At 37.8% G+C, this 24,232-nt stretch overlaps 1 protein-coding gene across 1 annotated transcript in view; it reads right to left on the bottom strand.

Annotated features, from left to right (window-relative positions):
• Positions 1 to 24,232, bottom strand: part of LOC136885511 (intermembrane lipid transfer protein Vps13) — a 1,358,975-nt gene that overhangs the window by 1,067,536 nt on the left and 267,207 nt on the right. The window contains exon 12 of the mRNA XM_067158109.2: positions 13,685 to 13,837. Within this exon, the coding sequence (XP_067014210.2) occupies positions 13,685 to 13,837 (153 nt within the window). The remainder of the gene's footprint in view (positions 1 to 13,684; positions 13,838 to 24,232) is intronic.

Genomic DNA, 24,232 nt, shown 5'->3' on the forward strand with positions numbered 1-24,232 from the left:
TGACAACGCTTCGATATTGAATTTTAAACTTTTTTCAAGTTCTTTTATGACCACTTCTGTTATGCAGGTTGAAATGGCCTGCACAATTTTTTCAAGGAAGCTGTCCGAGTTAATGAAGTCGTCCAGCGCGCACTTCACAAGGCGGTCTACGTTGGCAGCACTGGTAATGGCTGGGCTTCCAACTCCGTTGTTTCGGCGACCCATTTTCTTTACAATGCGAATTTGGAAGAAAAAGAAGATCAATACCAACAAAACGTGTGTGTATATTGATTGGTAAATACAAATATTACACTACCGCAAATTTTTGTCACTTTCACTGCTGTATAACACCTTCAAATCACTTGATTACTGTGGAGCCTCACTCACTCACGTCCATCACCAAGCAATGTCAACAATATAAATGGATAGAGAACCATTTTCAGTGACCAACTTTGATAGAAAAGAGTTCCTCATAGAATTGATTAGTGAACCATATGTAGTGTTAATATTTTTTCGTTATTAGAATAAAAGATTTAATAACATATGTCTTGTATGGATACACTGAATCAGCTTAATTTAAAAATGTGTCATTAGTATTGGTCCTATAATTTAAAACTGTATCCAACACTATGTGGTAAACTTGAAGCCGTAAATTGATGGACGAGATTTCTTGAAAATACGCTATTTTCAGGTGAATTTTTGTGGATCTAGAAAGGAAGGAACTCACCTCGAGCACCAAGTTAACAAGCGAAGAGTTAAAGAGGGACAGCCAAGCAGATTTTTAAGAAATCTCTTCCATCAATTTACGGCTTCAAGTTTACCACATAGTGTTAGATACAATTTTAAATTATAGGACCAATACTAATGACACATTTTTAAATTAAGCTGATTCAGTGTATCCATACAAGACATATGTTATTAAATCTTATATTCTGATAACGAAAAAATATTAACACTACATATGGTTCACTAACCACATTCTATGAGGAACTGTTTTCTATCAAAACTGGTCACTGAAAATGGTTTTCCATCCATTTATATTGTACAACAATATTCTAGAATGAAAACAGCTGTTAGTTTATTATTTTAAAAAATGCATACGGACAGAATTTTTTAAAAATGTTTTTATGCCAGTTCAAGGCTAATTGTACGTCCTTAACAGCAGAATAAGGTATACTTAATAAGAAAATTTATCTAAAGTTTGGTGTCATAGTAAAATTTTTATAATAGTTGCAAAGAATTTGACAACACAAGGAACTGTATATTTAAAAATTGCATAAGTTTTATGGCTTATCTAGAAGCTGGTAATAATTGAATTAGTCTCTGTATTTCAATTATATAAGCTTTAAGGTATACATGCAATTGTAAATAACACAAAATTTAGGTTAGAAGGTCCTGTTTATGTACATATAATTATTTTAATGTAGCTATCAAAAATGTCCTGCAACAATCTCCTAGGCTGATGATGGCAAATTAAGTTGCCAAAACCGGTACCAGAAATTACATTAAAAATATGAAGTTTTAATAATTTCACTATTTTGTAGTACTGAACAGATGGAAAACCCTACCCTTATCTTTGACTGTACATCACACATCTCCTGCTAACGTGCAGGTCCGAACTAGAGGCTTCCAGTTTCACCCGAGAACCTGTCTCCACCATCCTTATCCCATCGCCGTTGACTTGAGTTGAAGGGAGTGACAGCAGGAAAAGTGCCACAAGCGGGCTTTCGTTTAAGGTGGATCACAGCTTGCAAGGAAGTGACACACACACTATGATCTCGGAACTATACCCTGCAGCACAAATGAAATGTGACATGCAGGTTCTAGTACCATGACTGCAACGGACTGCCGCAGACTTGAAATATAATTGAGTTGCGCCTACACAGCAAATGTGTCTGGCATGACGTCATCCGCCTCCACGACTGATGAGAACAACAAAAAGGAGGTTCCTCTGTCCATTCTACCGTTGGGACAAAGACACAGATGATGGGTTCCAGTGTCATTTCCTACACTGAGGGGACCGTCACCCCACTCAAAGGGACTCATCCGCCCAAAGCCATTGACCCCTATAGGGGATCGAGTTATTTACCACCGCTCGACACTCTGTGTTAGCTGTTTTTACAGCTGGTTGCCAAGACAGCTAACCCTCCCTCTTTCCCATTCCAGACTTAGGAGTGGACAATGGTCCGATTAACCCGCACAATCTGTGGAAAATCTGACCTTCAACAAATAGAATTCCAGATTTACATCTAATTAAGGTTTTACACCAGTTGAATATCTTCTCAGATACTGAAACATCCCCCGAATGGATCCTTAATCAAACCAAATTAACTATCAGTTGCTATGGGTAGGTTCCAAATATTACCTGAAAGCATGGTGTTTAGTACAATTTAACAGCAAGCATCACAATCTATATATATAAAATAACTTGTCCTGACTGACTGACTGACTGACTGACTGATTCATCATCACCGAGCCAAAACTACTGGACATGAAGAAATGAAATTTTTGGGATATATTCATATTAAGATGTAGGTGCTCGCAAAGAGAGGATTTTTGGATATTCCGTCGCTAAGGGGGTGAAGAGGAGGGTGAAATTTTAAAATGAGTGTATCTATATCTCAAAACTTTTAAAGTTCACAGATGTAAAAATTGGTATTTAGAATCTTCTTTAAAAATAAGGAAACACGTATTTTTTTTGTATTCAGAAAACCCCAATAGGAGGGGTGAAAAGGGTGAAAATGGGGAAAAATGGGTTGAATGCCTTTTTCAGGATACCGGTACTTATATCTCAGAAACTGAAGATATTACAGACCTTAAAATTGGTACTTTTGATCTCTTCTAAAAATAAAAAAAACACATATTTTTTTGTTTTTGGAAAATCCAATTAATGGGAGGGTGAAAAGGGGGTGAATTTTTAAAATGAGTGAATCTATATCTCCAAACTTTTAAAGTTTGCAGATGTGAAAATTGGTATTTAGAATCTTCATTAAAAATAAAGAAACACGTCTTTTTTTGTTTCCAGAAAATCGCAATAGGAGTGAAAAGGGGTGAAAAAGGGGTTGAATGCCTTTAATGAGGCTACTTATATCTCAGAAACTGAAGATATTACAGACCTGAAAATTGGTGTTTGGGATCTCCTTTAAAAATAAAGAAACACGTGTTTTTTTTGTTTCTGGAAAATCCAATTAAGGTGGGGGTTAAAAGGGGGTAATATTTTAAAATGAGTGTATCTATATCTCAAAACTTTTAAAGGTTATAGATGTGAAAATTGGTATTTAGAATCTCCTTTAAAAATAAAGAAACGTGTATTTTGTTTTCGCATAATCCTAATAGGAAGGGTGGAAAAGGTTGGAAAAGGGGTCGAATGCCTTTCATGAGTCTACTTATATTTCAGAACCTGAAGATATTAACAGACCTGAAAATTGGTGTTTGGGATCTCCTTTAAAAATAAAGAAACATGTATTTTTTGGTTTTTGGAAAATCCAATTAATGGGGGGGGGGGGGGGTGAAAGGGGGTGAATTTTTAACATGAGTGTATCTATATCTCAAAACTTTTAAAGTTTATAGATGTAAAAATTGGTATTTAGAATCTCCTTTAAAAAAGAAACACGTATTCTTTTGTTTTCGGTAAATCCCAATAGGAAGGGTGTAAAAGGGTGAATAATGGGTTGAATGCCTTTAATGAGGCTACTTATATTTCAGAACCAGAAGATATTACAGACCTGAAAATTGGTATTTGGGATCTACTTTAAAAGTAAAGAAACACATATTTTTTCGTTTTTGGAAAATGCAAATATTGGGGGGTGAAAAGGGGGGTGAATTTTTTAAAATGAGTGTGTCTACATCTTAAAACTTTAAAGTTTACAGATGTAAAAATTGGTAGTTAGAATCTCCTATAAAAATAAAGGAATACATATTTTTTTGTTTCCTCTAAATCCCAATGTAAAGGGGTGAAAAATTTGTTGAATGCCTTTAATGAGGATACATATATCTCAGAAACGAAAGACATTAGAGAACTGAAAATTTGTATATGGGATCTCCTTTAAAAATGAAGAAACACGTATTTTTTAGTTTTGGGAAAATCCAATTAATGGCGGTTAAACAGGAGTGACAAATTGGGGTGAATTTTTTGAAAGACTATATCTACAGAATATCTTGGAAACGTAAAATGTTATAGACATAAAAAGTAGGTGTTTGGAATCTCCTGTAAATGTAAAGAAACATAGGTGATTTGTTTTTGGAAATGCCACTTAAGGGGAACTCCAAAGGGGTGAAATTTTAAAATGAGAATTTTTACAGTATATCTAAAAAACTTAACATGTTACAGAAGTGAAAAATGGTATTTTTATCTCTATTAAACATAAAGAAACGTGTATTTTTATTTTTCGGAAATACCACTTTGGTGGAGGAGGAGGGGGGGGGGGGGTAAAAGTGACTGAAAATGGAGTTGAATTCTTTTAATTCGGCTACTGATATCTCAAAAATGAAGATGTTACAGACGTGAAATTTGATATTTGCAATCTGCTTTAAAAGTAAAGAAACACGTATTCTCGGAAAATCCAATGAAGGGAGGGGGGGGTGAAAGAATTGAAAAATTGACTTAATTGTATGAGAATACATACATCTAATAAAAACTAAAGTTGTTACAGACGTGAAAATTCGTATTTGGATCTCATTTAAAAACAAAAAAACTCATTTTGAGGGGGAAACCATCTTGGAGGGCGAGAGTGTAAAGGAGTTGAATTCCTTTCATGACGACACATAAATCAAAAACTGAAGAAGTTAGAGTCATGATAATTGGTATTTAGAAGATCCTTTACTATTAAAGAAACAAGTATTTTTTGCGGGAAAATTCACTTAGGAGGGGGGGGGGGTAGTGTGAAATGAAGTGAAAAAAGTAAATTATTTTTATGGGGATACTTATATCTCAAAACTGAAGGTAATAGACGTGAACATTGGTGTTTGGAATCTCCCTTAAACATAAAGAAACAAGCCTTCTTTTAATATTTCTTTTTTTTGGAGGGGGGGTGGCGGTAAATAAACTTAACGGCGGTGGGGTGTAGAAGGAGGTGAGACCAATTGATTCTACTGTTCTTAATGTTTTTATAAGGATCCTCTGTTGCTCAGGCGGCAGCGCGCCGGCCTCTCGCAGCTGGGTTCCGTGGTTCAAATCCCGGTCACTCCATGTGACATTTGTGCTGGACAAAACGGAGGCGGGACAGGTTTTTCTCCGGATACTCCAGTTTTCCCTGTCATCAGCCATTCCAGCAACACATAATAATAATAATAATAATAATAATAATAATAATAATTCCGTGTGGGGATTTACCGGTTACCTCCATCGGGTGCGTCCCATGGGAATTGGGGAAGCTCACTGGCTCTGCCACCAGCAGAGTCAGAGGGTAGTAGGGAAATAAAATACCACCGTGGAAAAAAAAAAACTGGTCCCTTGCCAGGGTTACGGCGAAGACTGGTAAATGACCAGAAGCCAGAAAACATCTTGAGGCAACCTCTAGGGCTAACAACCCTAGTTGTAAAAGGATGGGTACCCGTCCAAATCAAAGTCAAGTCAAAAAGCATGATGGCACAACATTTCGAGAAACATACCCCAGGGGGTAAATCTTCGGATAAATCCCTCGTCGTGAACGCCACCGTGCACGAGTCCCGTTCGGATTCTGGGGGAGACTCAACATTATGCAAGAGACGAGTTGGAGCGTCTCGGTGTACCCCGAAGATTCAAAAACTCAGGCCAAAATCTAAAACCTTTCTAGCAACTTTCAACATAAATTCACTTACACAAACTGGCAAGCTGAAAACCCTCACCAAAGCTCTTCACGAAAATCAGATATCCATAATGGCCCTACAGGAAACAAGGTACCCAGATGAAGAGATTTTTGAATCCGAAGGCTACCGATTTTTCAAGAGCAAAGCGCAAAGAGGAATCCTCAATGGAGCTGTGATGCTTGGAACCGCGTTTGCTGTTAGAACCAAGATCCTTAAATCGGTTGCAAATTTCGAACCTGTGAATGACAGATTGTCTATACTCACAATTAAATGCGCGAACAAAACCTACGTCCTAGTTAACGCACATGCTCCTACAAACGATAAGGACAAGTCTGATCCAGACGAAGTTGATAATTTCTGGGACCTACTGGATGAAAAATTAAACAAAATCCCCAAACACCATGTCAAGCTTCTTCTGGGTGACTTCAATGCCCAACTAGGTCGTGAACAGAAATACGAGAAAGTTATAGGAAATTACCCTGCTCACAAAAGAACCAATCCCAATGGCAAAAGACTGGTGTCCATTTGCGAAAATCACAATCTGCAGGTCATGTCGACCCACTTTCGCCATCTACCCAGAAAGCAAATGACTTGGCGTTCTCCCGTCCAAGCTCTCGGAGAGTTCCAAATTGATCACGTTGCAATCTCCAGGAGAAACAGCCCTGAGATTATGAATGTCAAGGTAAAGAAAGGCATCAATGTGGCCTCAGATCATTATATGTCTCTTATCAAATTCAAACCAGTTCCCGCAAACACAAGGAAGACAACCAAACAGATCACACGCTTTGACAATGATAAACTTCGGCAAAGGGTCGAGGAGTTCCAGGAGAAGGCTAGACCAAATGACTGACTTTAGCAACGCCAAAAGTCTCCTTGTTGAGGCCGCTAAAGACGTTGCAGAAGTCAAGAGAAGCAAAAAGCATGCCTGGTGGAATGGTACCTGCGAATCAGTCCTCCAAGAAAGACTCAATGCGTAGAAACAGTACTATTCTACGAAATCAGAAAATGATTGGGAAACCTACAAAACCCAACGTGCCCAAGCAGCTAGGGTGTTCAGAACTGAGAAACGTAAATACGAAAAATCTCTCATTGAAAATATAGAACAAAACTTTAGGAAGAATGAAAGCAGAGAGTACTACAGAGCCTTCAAACGCAAACTCACTGGCTATAAACCACCATCTCTATGCTTTGAGTGAAAGGACGGCACACTGGCGACGTCAAATGAAGAAAATTGCAGCATTCTGGCAGATTACTTCAAGAATTTACTTAACTGCTCTAAACCGCAAAGTGCCACTGAGACCATGGAACCCTTACTCAGATACCCAGATTCCAGACTACCCGACATAGATGAAATCAAGCGCCACATTGCCCGTCTCAAAAATAACAAAGCGCCGGGGGAAGACTCAGTAGTAGCAGAACTATGGAAATATGCCCCAGAAGAATCACTTGATATCTTGCAAAAGCAAATAGAAGAAATTTGAAACAAGGAGACCCTACCCGAAGATTGGAAAATAGCTTTGATCCATCCATTACACAAAAAAGGCAGCATGAAGAACATCAACAACTACAGAGGAATATCTTTGCTACCCGTGACTTACAAAATTCTATCACTTGCCATCCTGGAGCGTTTGGAAGCACAAGTGAACATCAAATAGGTGAATACCAACGAGGGTTCAGAAAAGGTCGCTCAACAGCTGAACAGATCCCAAATCTCAAAACGATCATCAGATATTGTACACTAAGGTCCATTTTTTTTTTGCTAGGGGCTTTACGTCGCGCCGACACAGATAGGTCTTATGGCGACGATGGGATAGGAAAGGCCTAGGAGTTGGAAGGAAGCGGCCGTGGCCTTAATTAAGGTACAGCCCCAGCATTTTCCTGGTGTGAAAATGGGAAACCACGGAAAACCATTTTCAGGGCTGCCGATAGTGGGATTCGAACCTACTATCTCCCGGATGCAAGCTCACAGCCGCGCGCCTCTACGCGCACGGCCAACTCGCCCGGTGACACTAAGGTCCAAGCAGTATGTGTCTGTCTTTGTGGACTTTAAGAAAGCGTACGACTCCATTGACCAGGAAGTCCTGCTAAACATCTTAAATGAATTTGGAGTTGATTTGAAACTGCTGGCATTAATTAGAGCCACCCTGACCGATACAAAATCCAAGGTGAAGTACCACGGATGTCTCTCGCATTCCTTTGACATCAAAACAGGAGTCCGACAAGGTGATGGGCTATCCCCGATACTCTTCAACTGTGTTCTTGAAAAGATCATCAGAACCTGGCGGGTGAGATTACAGGAAACCAACTACAGTCCATTGAGAATAGGAACTAAATCCAAGGGGATCGCAACAGACTGCTTAGCATTTGCCGATGATATTGCTGTTCTCTCAAACGACATAGAAACCGCCAGAGCTCAAGTTGAAATTTTAAAGGAAATTGCCGAACAAATTGGTTTGCAGATATCGTTTGAGAAAACAGAAGTAATGACTAACATCAAAGTGGCTCCACCAAAACTCCATACAAAATACGGGGACATCACCCGAGTAGACAAATTCAAATACCTGGGTGAGATCATCATGAAAAATGGACTGGACAAAGAAGCACTTCAGGAGCGAGTACGCAAACTGGAAATAGCCTACCAAACATCCCGCACAATCTACAACAAAAAATGCCTTTCCCAGAACACCAAGATACGCCACTATGAAACAGTTCTGAAGCCAGTAGTTCTATATGCAGCCGAAACCTTGTCTCTAAATGCCAACAAAGGACTCCTTGAAGAACTGGAGAAAAGAGAACGCAAAATGGTGAGAGGAATCTTGGGATCAAAGTACAGAAATGGAATCCATCAAAAGAGATCCAACAAGGAAGTCTACAGCAAAATAGAGAAAATTACCGACACAATCAGAAAAAGACGGGCACGATTTTACGGTCATCTGAAAAGAATGGACGGAAGAAAGTTAACTAAAGAAATCTTTCACTTTTTTGATTCAAACCCTAAAACCACAATTCCCTGGTTTAGAAATACCAAAGAAGACCTGCAAATGCTACATATCTCAGCTGAAGACGCCCTTAACAGAGAAAATATTGACGAACGGGCTAAACTGAGACGAGCAACCGAAGAAAAGACACGGTGCTCCTTGGACAGAGGAGCGTAAGCAGGCCCACTCACAAAGAATGAGGGAAATTTGGGCTCTAAAGAAGGCCAAGTTCAGTGTCAAATGCAACAATACTTAACGTGGTCCTTGATGGCCCCAGCGAATTATATAATAATAATAATAATAATAAGTTCCAGATCGTCGGCAAATGTGCAGACCGCGCTGGAAACACCTCCTGGACGGATAATGACTAAGAATGCAGTCCGGCCGCGGGTTCAGTGCCGCCAAGGCACCCAATATGACACGACGCCGGATCTCCTGAAGGATTTTATCCATATTAAAAAAGTTATAGGAAAAGATGGCAAAGATTTACGGACCCAACTGACCGGGAGGAATACCTGAGCCTAGCCCGGGAAGTACGAAATCGATTGCTGGAAAGGAAGATTGAAAAATGGGAGGAAACGTGCCGTAAGCTAATAGAAAACGAGTCAGATCGGGAATTTTGGTGGATTCTCGCGGAAAACGAGTCAGATCGCGAATTTCGGCGGATTATATATCTAAGACAATAAGCATTCAATTATAAATTTCAGTATAATACCGTAGCGAAGGACGGGTATCTTGCTAGTCTGAAATAAAATCACACCATGTGTTGTCTTCTCATGACACCTGACGCCGAAATATGCATCACCCCAAACACATGTCCAGAATGAACCAATAACACTTGATCCGAGAAGATCTTATGTTACATTGTTCTGAAGGAACAAAACTGTGAAATGCAGGGAAACGTTAAATGACTATGCCTTTAGAAGAAATGCTAAACACTGAAGTTAAATAAAAGTGGTAAATCACTCGAAAAATCTTCTTAATAAACCAACTTTAGGTTATGAAACAGCTATGTCGTTAAATTAGTTAAATTACAAATCCACAATATATAAAAAAATGACCAATATGAAATCTCTCCAATTCTACACAACTACAACTACAATTACAAATCTGTCTACCTACACTTGTCCCCTTAAACTACAAGTAATTGGTAGACCAACATCTCCTAAATAATATAAATAACGTAAATAAATAAAATATTTGTAACAGCTGACGAATCAAAACTGCATTTTTCGTAGTGTTATCCCTTTAATTAAAAAAAATAATTTAAAAAAATTTTAAAAATAAAAACCACATCTAAATGTCAATACACTGCACTATCGTAACATTCTGTACACCCAAACAATAAGTCTCGAAATAAAAGGAAAATGTAAAATAGAAAATGGAAGGTCATTGTGCTAATATGCACGTGGCGAAGTAGTAGGGACCAGTCTACATTAGCCAGGTCTCCACGTGGGACAACCCTTACATTTAAGCCAATACGGATGCAACGCTATTATGGAAGCACTTTCCAGCTAGTAAAGGTTATGCCGAAACCTGGCCTGAATAGTACCTGCTAATATCTTCCATACCTGCATTCACTAATGCAGACACTATCATCGTTAAAGTCGCTTCATGAAAATGCCTAATCTAATGTATGACCTGGCTATGTACAAACAGCATCCTGATCCTATCGTTGAGCCAATGCTACAGTGTCTACGCACCTCTAACAGTAACTATGCACACACAGCATCCCTAACCTATCGTTGAACCAACACCATAGTATTTGCACATCGCATATACTATTGGGCGAAATCAAAAATTTAAAACAATGTCCGTATATTTAAATCCAATTCTCGTTAAAATTCAAACACATGAAATGAAATTTGCTACAAAACTAAAGTTGAATCTGGAATAATATTAACTATGTCCATTTCCTACGATAAAGTGTGAAATTGAAATGAAATAACGGGTTCAAATAGTTCAGTCTATCACTCACTCAATATCAAACACATCAAGTGAAGTTCATTAAACCAAAGTACAACAATAATCACAACCACCATGATATTTGCGGCATAGCCAAAGTGTGAGGCTCCAAATAACCTGCAATGTCAACACTCCAAACATGCGTCATTGTAAACTCTCCAGTGAAATAAACTTTCAGCAACATATGCCAGGTAAACTTTCCATCTGGCAAACTCATTTACTCACCCACGATGTTTCCAATTCACAATGTTTTTGCCGCATCAAAGATACAGAACAAAATTGAATTTCCAATAAACAAATACTGTCTCAACCTTGTGTAAGAATGTGTTTTGTTCGTGAGGTCGGTTATAACAAAATGCACTTTACTGGTAACAAATGGAATCATCAACTTGACTTAACTGACTTTATTTAGTCTTACGTAAAATAAGAATAATGGGAGAAAATCGCTTGTATTTAAAATATGCTGATTTAGATGTTGATTCCCATAGGGGACCTGAAATATTTGTCCCGAATGAGTTAATTTATAATTTTTCCAGGTAACTCATTCCTGGTTGCCAGCATTTCGCCCCAGTGTGCTAAGTTGGGCTCATCAGTTGGTAAATAGCACAACTACCAAGTACAATACAATCAATACAATACAATAAAATACAATGGATTTATTTTGTCTGGCAAGATTAGGCCCTCTCTTCCAACAAACCAGAAAATACAGTATTTTCATGTGCAAAATTAAATTAAATAGACTTACAATTGAAACATCTTGCAACTACTAAACAATACAATATTATGATAAAGAGCAATAATAAAAAATAGGAAAATAAAAGGAAAATGATGATGAAGATGACAGAGAAAAGAGGACGAGGAGGATCAAGATTATGATGGATGGACTATGTGAAGAAGAGCACACGACACCAGAACCTGGACTGGAACACAGTGTTGGTTGAGGAATTGTGGAGAGACAGGACAAAGTGGAATTGATGATGATGATGATGATGATGATGATGATTGAACAAGGATTATTTCTCAATTGACTGAACAGGAAATAAATAAATAAATTGACCTTTTCAATACAATATATCAAGTAAATAATATTACATTGAAACTAGTCCCAATGATGTAATATTATTTACTTGATATATAGTATTGAAAAGGTAGACCCTTTTATCAATTTATTTCTTATAATTGCACTTCAATACAGTGATGATGATGATGATGATGATGATGATGATGATGATGGTGCTTGTTGTTTAAAGGGCCCTAACATCTAGGTTATCGGCCCCTAATGGTACGAAATGAGATGAAATGACAAAAATTCCAAAATCCTCCACTGACCAGAATTCAAAACGTGAGGACGAAGAATGAATGGATATGAATTTAAAACAATCAGTGGATCCGACCCGCAATGTCTCACATTCACAGAAACTGACGTGACAATAGTATTACTGACCAAGGGAGTGCAGTGCGTCTATAGCATAATACTGAAGGGGTCTGAAGGGTCCAAAAGCCAAGTCATTGGCCCCTCCTAATGGTACTCATCGCTAGGAAAGTAGAACCATGGTATTTGTCATGTTGCGGTACTAATGGAAAGTAGCGTAGACTCGTGGCATTCCACACAGTATGGTACTACTCGCATGGGAATCAGCACCACCCATTCCACAGTTGTAGTCAATAACAAGATTGGGTCTGAACTTCTTCTTGCCATCATACTTTACCACTTCGAGGTAACCTGGCCTTCATTTCATCCACAGATACAGGAAGCCAGTGTTCTTTTTCATATGTCATTACCCTATTTATATCTTCGCCAGCTGATACAAGACATTTACTTCCATAAGCATTTGTCTCTTTGGTTAGGTGTTCCCAACAGCCTGCTGTTAGAAATTTGTTAACAACTTGCAGTTCGTTCGGGCATTGTCCTAGGCGCCTTTGGACAACACTATTTATTTCACCAGTTGCGATGCATGAATTACACTCTGAAGTATTACTTACGTGCTCCCAGTTCCATTCCCTATTGTGTAAAATATGGTTAGAAGCTGTTGGTATGGCATCAGATGTAGGCCTAAAATTCAGCGACACATTTGATGGCAAAACAGTACTTTGTTCACCTCTACCAGCGCTCACGTCACTGTAACATGAACTATTTTCACTACTTTCACTTCCACTAAATTCTTCATTGCTTATTTCTATATCAAAGTCGCTCTCTTGTAAAAATTCCCTTATAATCGCATCTTACTCAACTTGGAGGCAGCCATGATTTCGCTTATGATGAGGTTGCTAAGATACAGGTTATTCTTTCCACGGAATAACTGCACAGAAGTGTTTATCGAGTACATTATTGGAATAAAATAGTGCTTCCATCTGTCAAGAGGTTACCTTACTAATATCAAATCCATTCACAAAGGAAACCGGCTTGGAGTGGGTCCGGAAATAAACACTACGCGTGGACGGAGAAATCCGTCTTTGTACCGGTGTGCAGTCGAGAGCCAGGACGGAGAGATCCGTCAAAGTACGTCAAGTGGTTAACATAAAACAGATAGTATCCAGGAGCTATTCTCAACAAAGTCTGTCTAAGAAGCTACTGAGATACGTAGCAACACTACAACCAGCCTATCAGCCTAATCCTGGTAACTTGTCATGGAGATGATCTAATTATATTCAAGTCTGAACAAAAAAGTTAATGGACAGGGTTTTTCTTTGTTTTTAAATTAACTTTCTGTAACTCAAAATCTAAAATATTTCTGGATAATAAAAGTACTCATTTGAACCTCAAAAGTGAAATTATGCAAAAATATCACATGAAAATTATACATCAAATCTCTAAGCCATAAAATCCTGTCTCATAACTACAACTACTCCATAAATTTTTTAATGTTCAGCTCACAAAATTAATAAAGAGCCACAGCAAGAGGTGATATTTTAAATATACTGTATTAGTGTTACGAGGAGCAACGACCGAGAGGTAAAATGGATCATAAGCTCACCCTCTATAAAAGCCTCTATGAGGCAGAAGAACATATGACGACATCAAATCGATTTCAATATCTGTCACAGTATGTTGTTCAATAGCCCGCTGCAGACCTACAGCTGACATTTCTTTCAAGGCAGATAAACGTGACTCAGCCATTGCTTGAAGTCTGAAACAGTAAATAACATGAAATTTATTCCATGTCACCACTTGCAATCTATGAACATTTTAAAGACAAAATTTGCAATGAAATACAAAAATCGAAGTAGTTAACAAAAGTAAATTAAGATGGGAGAAATCTATAACCACTACAATTTACACAAGACATTTTTTGCGAGAGCAGTACTTCCTTTAAAAATTGGATCTTTCGTCACTCTGGGCAACTTGATGTATCACTCTGTTATACTTTTAATACCTACTACTCTCTGTCTCAACTGCAAATCAACATTGGTTTCTCAATAAAAGCAATGTCCTGTCCTGATGGTAGGCTCATCACTTAAAAGAGTTTTGGTTCATTTCAGATCTCTTGCTCAAGATGTGACAGTCGTAGCCTTCTCATATGGAATACCTTATGTAATAAAGAATATGGCGCAGGAGAGTTCCTGTACATTACAAATTTCTCAAAATTAATTACCGGTACTCTCAATGGCCATTCAATTATTTCGCATAACCTCTCATGTCCAATAAGAATGAATAGATGTTTGAGTACAGGAATAATCTGTGAACCTCAGAAATCTTTTAAAAAATCAATAATTCTACCAGTTTTGCATGTTCAGTTCACTAGTTACCACAGGGAAGTAAATAACGAACAGATCCACAGCCACCTTGATTTTAGTGTACTTTGCAAAGATGTTACATGGGTGTAAACCATCAACATACCTATAATGGAATAGTAAAAAATAAGAACACTAAAAGAAACACATAAGGAAAAACACAATGAGGTCAGAGTGGGAAGAGGGAAAAGCAGATGGGAAAACATAAAAGGGCAAGGACAATCTCCACATTTTCATACAATTATGTCTTTAAATAGATTAGCTCTCTCCTCATCACTCCCTGTTCTTCTACATCCATTTCTTCTCAGCTGCTGGCAAACTCATTCTTGCTTCTCACCTTCATCAGGAGGGTGGGCTCTAACAGTGAGGGACCAACTTAACAGATCTTCAATCTTAATGCAACAAGTCCAGGATAAGAAGGAAGCCAAAAAAGAGAACACACAGAGGGAAGAGATCAAACAGATAAAAATGAATACAGATGGTAAAAGACTACAAACACAGGCCAAACAAAAAAGGCAGTGTACGACAATGTAGAGATTGTCCTTGACCATTTGAGGATTTTCTTATTATTTTCCCTCTTCCAATGCTAACTTGTCACTGTGTTTATCCTGCTATGTGTTCATTTCAATGTTCCTATCTTTCTCTTTATGACATTATTTGGCCTTGTTTTTCCTTGTCTTTTACCATCTGTATTCATCTTCATTTTTTAATTGTTTTTTCAGTCCTGTTTTCCTGTGTTTATCACTATCCGGCTTTATTATCTTACCCCCTCCCCCCCCCCACCTACATCACATCGAAGACCTGTCAAGATGGCTCCTTAATGAGTGTACAGGTCAATCACTACTGATCTGCATTTAGGGGAGTTCGCCCAGGTGGCAGATTCCCTATCTGTTGTTTTCCTAGCCTTTTCATAAATGATTGCAAAGAAATTGGAAATTTCTTGAACATCTCGCTTGGTAAGTTATTCCAAGTCTGGCCCCATGGTGTAGGGGGCAAGGCATCCGCCTGTCATCCAGCAGCCCCGGGTTCTATTTCCTGCCAGGTCAGGGTTTTTTTAAATTGTAATGATTAATATCCCTGGCCTGGGGACTGGGTGTTTGTGACGACCTTAAATTTCCTTTCCTTACACACAAATTCCACACTACTGCCATTCCAATTACACACAGGTTCATACAATAAGGTGCCAATAGGGGCAAAAGATCCACATGGGTCAACACCCCGAACAAATAGCATTAAAAAAAAAAAAAAAATTATTCCAATCCCTAACTCCCCTTTCTATAAATTAATATTTGCCCCAAGTGGTGAAGCCCACGCTCCTAATGACTCTGAGAAGCAGAAACAAGCATGTCAAGGTCTGGGAAGACATCAATGTAGAAGAACAAAGACTGATAAGTACAGAGCCAATCTATTTAAAAGATGACAGTGCAATAAGTATGTACACATTGTCCATGTCCTGTTGTGTTTTCTCTCTATCTTACCCTCTTCCCACACTGCCCTGACATTGTGTTTATCCTGTGATGCATTTCTCTCAATATTCCTATCTCTCTATTAAATGACATGATTTGCACTTCTTTTGTTTGCTTCCTTTACTTATACCTATAACAAAACATATAGCACCTGGCCATTTAAAAACAAAGATAATATAGCCAGGAGAAATAAAAATTTCTGAGAAGAAGAATAAGTAATTAAGGAACACACAAAAAATTACACACAGAAAAGTTTATAGATAAGAAAAATGTCTGAGATTGTTTGGATATACTGTATTAAATAGATGAATGAAGAAAGAATCTCCAAATAAACTTTATAATTACAAACTGAATTGATATTTTTGTTGCTGAACTGTTTAAACATGATTTTGTATTATAAATACATGCATACATACATACATACATACATACATACATACATACATACATACATAGATACATACATACATACATACATAGATACATACATACATACATACATACATCATATGACTGTTATGCCTTTCAGCATTCAGTCTGCAAGGCTCTGTGAATTTACTAAATGCCACCACAATCCTCTATGTGTAACTAACACTGAAGCTTCGTTTAGTTCCATACATACTATTTTTCAATCATTAGAAACTGAGTCTAACCATAATCAACTTGGTCTCCCTCTACTTCTCTTACCCCCCATTTATTTATTTATCGTATGATGAAAGGAGGAATATCAGCTATTTACAAAATATGTACAAAAACACACACACTCTCAAGTTCATAAAAATATTCACAATACTATGTCCAGATGGTTAATCCCCCCATGACCGAGTCCATTATCTTCCTACGTAACTTATCCTCCTCCAATATCCTCACGTCTCCACTACGAAAGCTGGTTAAAACGAACAGCTTCATCCATCGAATTCATTCCTAACTTAGCCTTTCTACCTCCTTATTCCAAGCACCCTCCTCTCATTGTTCTCGCCATTTACACCAGCGATCATTCTCAATACTTTCATGTCTGTTACTTCTAATTAAGGAATAACTTACAATAAAATCTTGGATTGTAAGCAATTTGGTTTGTGAGTGTTTTGCAAGACAAGCAAAAATGTTTAATGAATTATAACTTGATAAACAAAGAAAGTTTTGCACTACAAGTAGTACTGATCTGACTGCTGAGTGTGACATAACCATAACCGAGTCAATAATTTCTCTCATGCAGTGGGACTGGAGGTAATACTCTCCTATGGTCAAGTTCAGTTAGTGTGCCTCACTCATAAGAGTCAACATCCATGCAAACTGCACACTATAGCATTGGAATAATAATACATTGTAATTGGGAAATATCCCAATGGCAATGATCGCTTACAGTAGTGTGCTAATAAAGTAAAATTAAAACATACTTACACAACAACAAGTTTTTGTGTTTTCTTTTTTTTTTCCTTTACGTCACACCGACATAGATAGGTCTTATGGCGACGATGGGACAGGAAAGGCCTAGGATGGGGAAGGAAGCAGCCGTGACCTTAATTAAGGTACAGCCCCAGCATTTGCTTGGTATGAAAATGGGAAACCACGGAAAACCATCTTCAGGGCTACTGAATGTAGGATTCGAACCCACTATCTCCCGGAAGCAAGATCACAACTGCATGCCCCAAACCGCACGGCCAACTCGTCCGGTAAAAAACAAGAGTACAACAAGCAATTCCATGGAAAGAAAATAATACAAGAAATACTGTTCTAAATCCAGCATCATCATATACAAATTCACATACAACTTAAGTATTTCCAGTGCTTAACACAATGGCTTACAATACTATAGGTTGAGCTTACTACTACCTTAATACTACTTAATATTGCAACGCCGTCATATACAAATTCACACATACTTTAAGTAACTATAATCTACCTTCATTGGCCATATTGATAATTTAAGAACACAAGTATGAAGGCGAGTTTTCCACCTAATCAATACTTTATTTACAAAATGTTTAAAATTATCTACATTAAAACTACCGGTTTCGACCCGTAAATAGGACATCAGCTGTTGGTGAACCTGCTTAATAGCGATTGTACATAAAACATTACTAAAAACTAATTTAACAAGAATGCCTTATTCTAATATACTAATATTACTGTTAAGATATATACATATGGTACAATTATAAGGCTTTGACTAGTTGGAGTTCCATTCAAAAATCTATACTGTTGCCAACATAACGTCAAACAAGATGTACATATGGTACAATGAAGGGCTTTAGCATACTAGAGTGCCTTGAATGCAACATATTCCAAAAATTGAATAGCTGAGGTTGGAAATATAGTTCTTATAGAATAAAGGATCACCGGGATTTTGGTGTCAAGTTCAAATATCTATGCAGTATGCCAGCATTATGTCCAACTGTTTTATAGATACAAGCAAGGTGCATTGTTGGGCCGCAATTTTGCAGGGAACATAGTAGACTGAAGTTCTGTAGCTTGTTTAGCAGGTACTATGTTCATTCTTCATTGTACCATATGTATATATGTATCTTGTTTGACGTAATGTTGGCAACAGTATAGATTTTTGAATGGAACTCCAACTAGTCAAAGCCCTATAATTGTACCATATGCATTTATCTTAACAGTAGTATTAGTATATTAGAATAAGGCATTCTTGTTAAATTAGTTTTTAGTGACCTATTAGGTCGAAACCAGTACTGTTTTAATGTACATAATTTTAAACATTTTGTAAAGAAAGTATTGATTAGGTGGGAAACTCACCTTCATACTTGTGTACCTTAAGTAATTCAAAATTTTACACTACGACTTATAAAAACACCACCACCACCACCAAGAGTACAACAGCAATTCTATGGAAAGAAAATATTACAAGAAATACTAGTGTAAAATTCTAAATCCAGCATCATCAAATACAAATTCACACACAACTTAAATATTTCCAGTGCTTAGCATTACAGCTTACAATACTATAGGTTGAGCTTACTACTAGCTTAACATTACAACACTGTCATATACAAATTTACCCATACCTTAAGTATTTCAAAATTTTACACTATGACTTACAGCAGACTGAGCGGTCCAATTACTGTTATCTTGGCAATGTAAATACAGCATGTTCATATACAAATTCACACATACCTTAAATAATTCTGATGCCAATGCTACAATTTACAGTGGATTGAGCATTGCATTAAAATATGACACCATGAAATAAAAATGTACATACAATGCTGGAGTCAGTTATTGAGGCATTTTATGTTTTTGGGCTCTAAGACAGCTGCAGGTAATGAATTCCAATCATCAATTCCCAGATTTATAAACAAATATTTACCATAGTTAGTTTTCTGTAATCTACCTTTCACTTTATGTGGATGATCTGTCCTGCTTTTATACAGAATGTCCGAGAAGTCCCTGTACCCCTAGTTTCATATGTTTCATATTATAGTGGAGTACTTACGTATAAAAACTATGAATCCAGGGAATCTGTATGTGCACCATCATGCCTTACACAGAGTTCTATCCATCTCCAAGTCCTCATTGACATCTTACGAAGCATCTCAGGAGTTATGGAACGAAAGGCTTCCTCTACACTTTGGCGCAATTTTTCATTAGTCGTGTACCGATGCTGAGCCACATGGGACTTGATTATTCCCCATAATGAGTTGTCTGGCGTGGTAAGGTCCGGGCTTCGTGGTGGCCATTCCAACAGGACTGGAGATGTTGGTGAGCCACGGCCAATCCAGCGGCCTTGAAATTGTTCATCAAGGAGATCGCGCCCCTGAATAGCAAAATGTGCTGGAGCCCCATCCTGCTGTAACCACACATGACCCATGATTCCCTTGCCATGAAGCTGAGGCATTAACCAAGATTGTAACATATGCAAATAAGATTTATACCCATTAAAAAAAATACGGTCCTCACAAGTGACGTGATGATATCCCGGCCCATACCATAACATGAGGGGGGTTCCTTTCCAACTCTTGCACATAATGAGGATTTTCCTTAGACCAGAAAACCACATTCCTCCTATGTGAACTGCGATATATCGCATATTCATCAGAAAATAACACTCTTGAGCAAGACATGGCCGTTGGGAATTGTGCCAACAAAGCACGGCAGGCTGCAACTTGTTGCTCCATGTCATTGTCAGATAATTCATTCACATGCATAGGCCTAAATCCTTTCATTTTCAAATCTCTTTTAATGCGGTCGTGCATTGTTGACCGCGGTACTTGAAGTTCAGCTGCTCTTTTGCGAATGGATTTCAATGGAGACTACTCGATTGAGCGACGGTGGCACACGTTTCTTCCCGCGTCTTCTTACGTCCACTAAGCGGCCTGTCTTTGACACTGCCTAAAGCAAACGCACGTTTCTCCCAATCAAGCAGAGTAGCTTTACGAGGTGGGGGTTTGCCAAAGCGATCTATAAATGCACTCATTATCACTGTCATTGTTTGGCCCGTATGTGCTCATTCGTGCACCCACACACACACACACACACGCCACTAATTGCTCCTCAACAGTGTAGCTGTGTCCACTCACGTCCGCCATGACTTAACAACTGAAATGAGACTGACAACAACACTAGCAGCAGGGATACCAATACCAATAAAACAACTATTGAATTCCCCAATTATACAAACTCAATTGTCCATGCCATAATATAACAAAATAATAATATGAAACTAGGGGTACGGGGAATTCTCGGACACCCTGTATAGTAACAGGGCCTTTCTAGTCGACTGTTCAACTCTCCCCAAGCTGGCTTATTCGTGCAGGCATTATACATGGCACATAATTGTATTTGTTTTCTTTTAGTCCCCAGTGTCTCTCACTGAAGTTTTCCTATCATACTTGTCACACTAATCTGAGGATTGAAATTGTTAAGCACGAATCTTGCAGCCTTTCACTGTACCATCTTGAGTTCCTTAATGAGTTCTTTTTGGTATGGATCTCATACGGCTGCTCTCCATATTTACAGGACTGGCCTACAGAGTGATATATAGCCCTGCGCCTTCGCGTGGGAACTGGTGCTTTTTAACACTCTCATGTTGAAGTCCAAGGACTTGTACGCTTTAGTAATTACATTTCCTACGTGAGTGTCCCATTTTAGATCTCTCTTTACGTAGATTCCTAGGTACTTACATAAGTCACTCTCTACCAGAACGTCCAATCCAAGACAATACTGAAAGTCCCCTTGCCTATGTTCCTTTCCTATTCTTATGAGACTGGATTTTCGGGAATTTATTTTCATTCTGTTATTGAGTGCCCACATATGGAGTATATTTATATCGCTTGTAATAACTTATTATCTCTAGCATTCTTTATTTCTGTATATTATGCAGTCGTCCACAACCAGTCTGCATTCACTTCGAGTTTCGTTCAGCAGATCGTTGATGAATGCCATAAATAGGCGTGTGCTTAAATAAGGCATTTTCAATATTGTGTTCAAGTGTAGTGACCCTAACTTTACTACACGAACGGGCCCCTTGAAGATAGAAGTTAAAGATGAAGGCAGTAAGAAGAAGGAGATTATTACGATGAAAGTTAAGAAGAAAATCATTGAAAAGTATGAAGGAGTTTGTGTACGCGAGATTTTACACCAAGTCAACAACTTGCACAATATTAAACAGGAAGGAAGTACTAAACGGCCTCGATGCAGTGAAAAAAATAACTACAGTATCACACCAACGGCCATGTATTCTAGAAGATGTACGGAAGTAGCTTCTCGTGCAGATTATTTTACATTAACACATATTTTTGGGTTGCGGACGAATCATCTGCGTTTCAATCATTTCTTCTGCAAAAATTTGCTTTGATACACAAGTGCTTTGGATTACAAGCACGTTTGTGAACGAATTATGCTTGCATTCAGAGGCTTTCCTGTATCCTGAGTCCACCCAGATTTCACTCTCATAGAGCAAAGTTGGTCTGAAAACAGACCATTAAAGATAGTTTCATCCAGCAGCTGACTTCTTTTTTACAAAATACAACTTATCACAATTGCAAGCTTACACCATTAGATTTGCTGCACCTTGATTCAATTTCACTTACTATACTATCATCCTGGAAGAACACACATCTTAAATACTTGAAACGATCAACCTATTCCAGTTTTCTATTCCCAACCTTATCCTGTATTCAATTCTCTTAGGTTCCTTTCCTAATGACATCACATTAGCCTTGGAAATGCTTATTTTTATTACGCACCTATTTTCAAAATCTAAGATATTAAATTGCAGGCTTTCAGCACAGTTTGCCATCAAGATCAAGTCATCGGCATAGGCGAAACTGCTTACTATATTTGCACTTAACTGAATTTCTTCCTGCCACTTCATACCTTTCAGTAGATAATCCATGTAAAATATGAACAACAAAGAAATTAGCTTACCTGAAATGACTCACTGTTCTGCTGCTTTTGTTTGAACAGAAGCATGTGGAACAGAATGCACGCATATTCATGCTAGAATAAATAAAGCCAAATCAAAAATAATGACTATCTATCAACGATGAACTAACTCCTGTAAGTACCTTGAACCAAGAACTCGTTCTACCATCAATTCTCACAGTATACCAATTGTCAAAATAAATGCCTTTGACTGCTGTTTAATAATCTACCCATAACCCCTCCGTATAGTGAACGCATATTCCCTCGGTACGGTACTCTGTCATATGCCTTCTCTAGATCTATGAAACATATATATACATATATATTAAACTGTCCATTTCTCTTGTAACATTTTCAACTCCAAAAATCTGATCCTGACATCCCCCTGTGGTCTTAAACCACACTGGTTTAATCCAACTTACTCTCAACCATTGATCACATCCAATGAACTAGAATATAATTCATAGAGTGGGTATAGCAGCTCTTTTAATGCTGTGGGTGGAAGCATGCAGCACTACGGCCGCCATGATATAAATACACTAGTTGACAATAACATGTCTGGAGCTGTCTGACTCTGAGTAATCTCACATGTATCAAGTTCATCGTTGATAGATAGTCATTATTTTTTATTTGGATTTATTTATTGTAACATGAATATACATGCATTCTGTACCATGTGCTTCTGTTCACACAAAAGCAGCAAAACAGTGAGTCTTATTTCAAGTAAGGTAATTTCTTTTCTTCTATTATAAGAGGGATATATTGAATGATCTTAAGTTTCACTATTGTAACACACAAATTGTTGTCACAGGATTCCACTAAAAGACAAAGAGCTGACTATGCAGTGGGTGAATAACATGAAGGGAAATAAGTGGTATCCCCAGCAACAAGTCCAGAACATTTAGTATATAAACAGCCAAGAAAATCAAAAACACGTTATTAAAACAGTGCTTAGTACTTAGTTAATGAGAGGTGACATCTGAGGCTCAGGGCAGTTTGTAAAATTTACGGATTTAAAATTTGATATTTTACTCTTGCCATCCAATGTGGAAAGAGACGAAGTCTCCTCTTTCTAGAAATAATCAGGACCTAGTTATTAGACATAACAGTTATATGAAGAAAAACTTTAGATTGGTACTCCTGTACACAAGTCAAACAGAAGAGTTTCTATAAGGAGATTTATTATTGACATGTTAAGTGTAAAGGAACTGACAGACACATATCTGGGCAGATGATGCAACTATTAATTATTTGCTTACAAAAGGTTAAGCCAGAATCATTTACAATTGCTCTTCTCATCCATACTAAATAGGGGAAGAAACAGAAGTAATCCCAATGCAGAGCAATTCAGATTGGCATACAGGAAGTGTTTACTGGGACAAATTGACACACTGAGTACTGCAAATTGTAAACCATAAGAAGGTGATGTGCTTCTCTTATCTACTGCAGTTTCTTTTCAAGAAAGCACCTCTACTGATCATGATTACTGTGCTATAATTACAACTCGCCAAGTACTCTGAAAATGTCGTTGAGTACATAGCAGGAAATGTCATCTGTGAGGTGGTAAAGAAAAATTTATGCTTACTCAGCATTCTGAAGAGAAAGGCCTTATTGCCTTGAAAAATGTAAAACATCCAACTCATGATGTAGTGAAATTATGCCACATGGTTGAAAAAGGGTGCAGGAAAAAACAGGCATCACTGTAAAGATATAATGAAAATCAATGTTAAATTTACAGACTGAAGTTCTCTCATCAGTTGAAGAGCATTTGTTTTACAGTAACGATCATTTATTTCCTGCTACCGAAGCCAGTCAGGAATCACATTATGCCATCTGGACAATACAATTAGACTGCAGCACAGATGCAGAGCTATTATGCAAAAACTGAAAGAGACTATAAGGCATATGTACACCAAATTAAGATTTAATTAATAAATTATA

The sequence above is a fragment of the Anabrus simplex genome, chromosome 1 (genome assembly GCF_040414725.1).
Source record: "Anabrus simplex isolate iqAnaSimp1 chromosome 1, ASM4041472v1, whole genome shotgun sequence".
NCBI classification, from domain to species: Eukaryota; Metazoa; Arthropoda; class Insecta; order Orthoptera; family Tettigoniidae; genus Anabrus; species Anabrus simplex.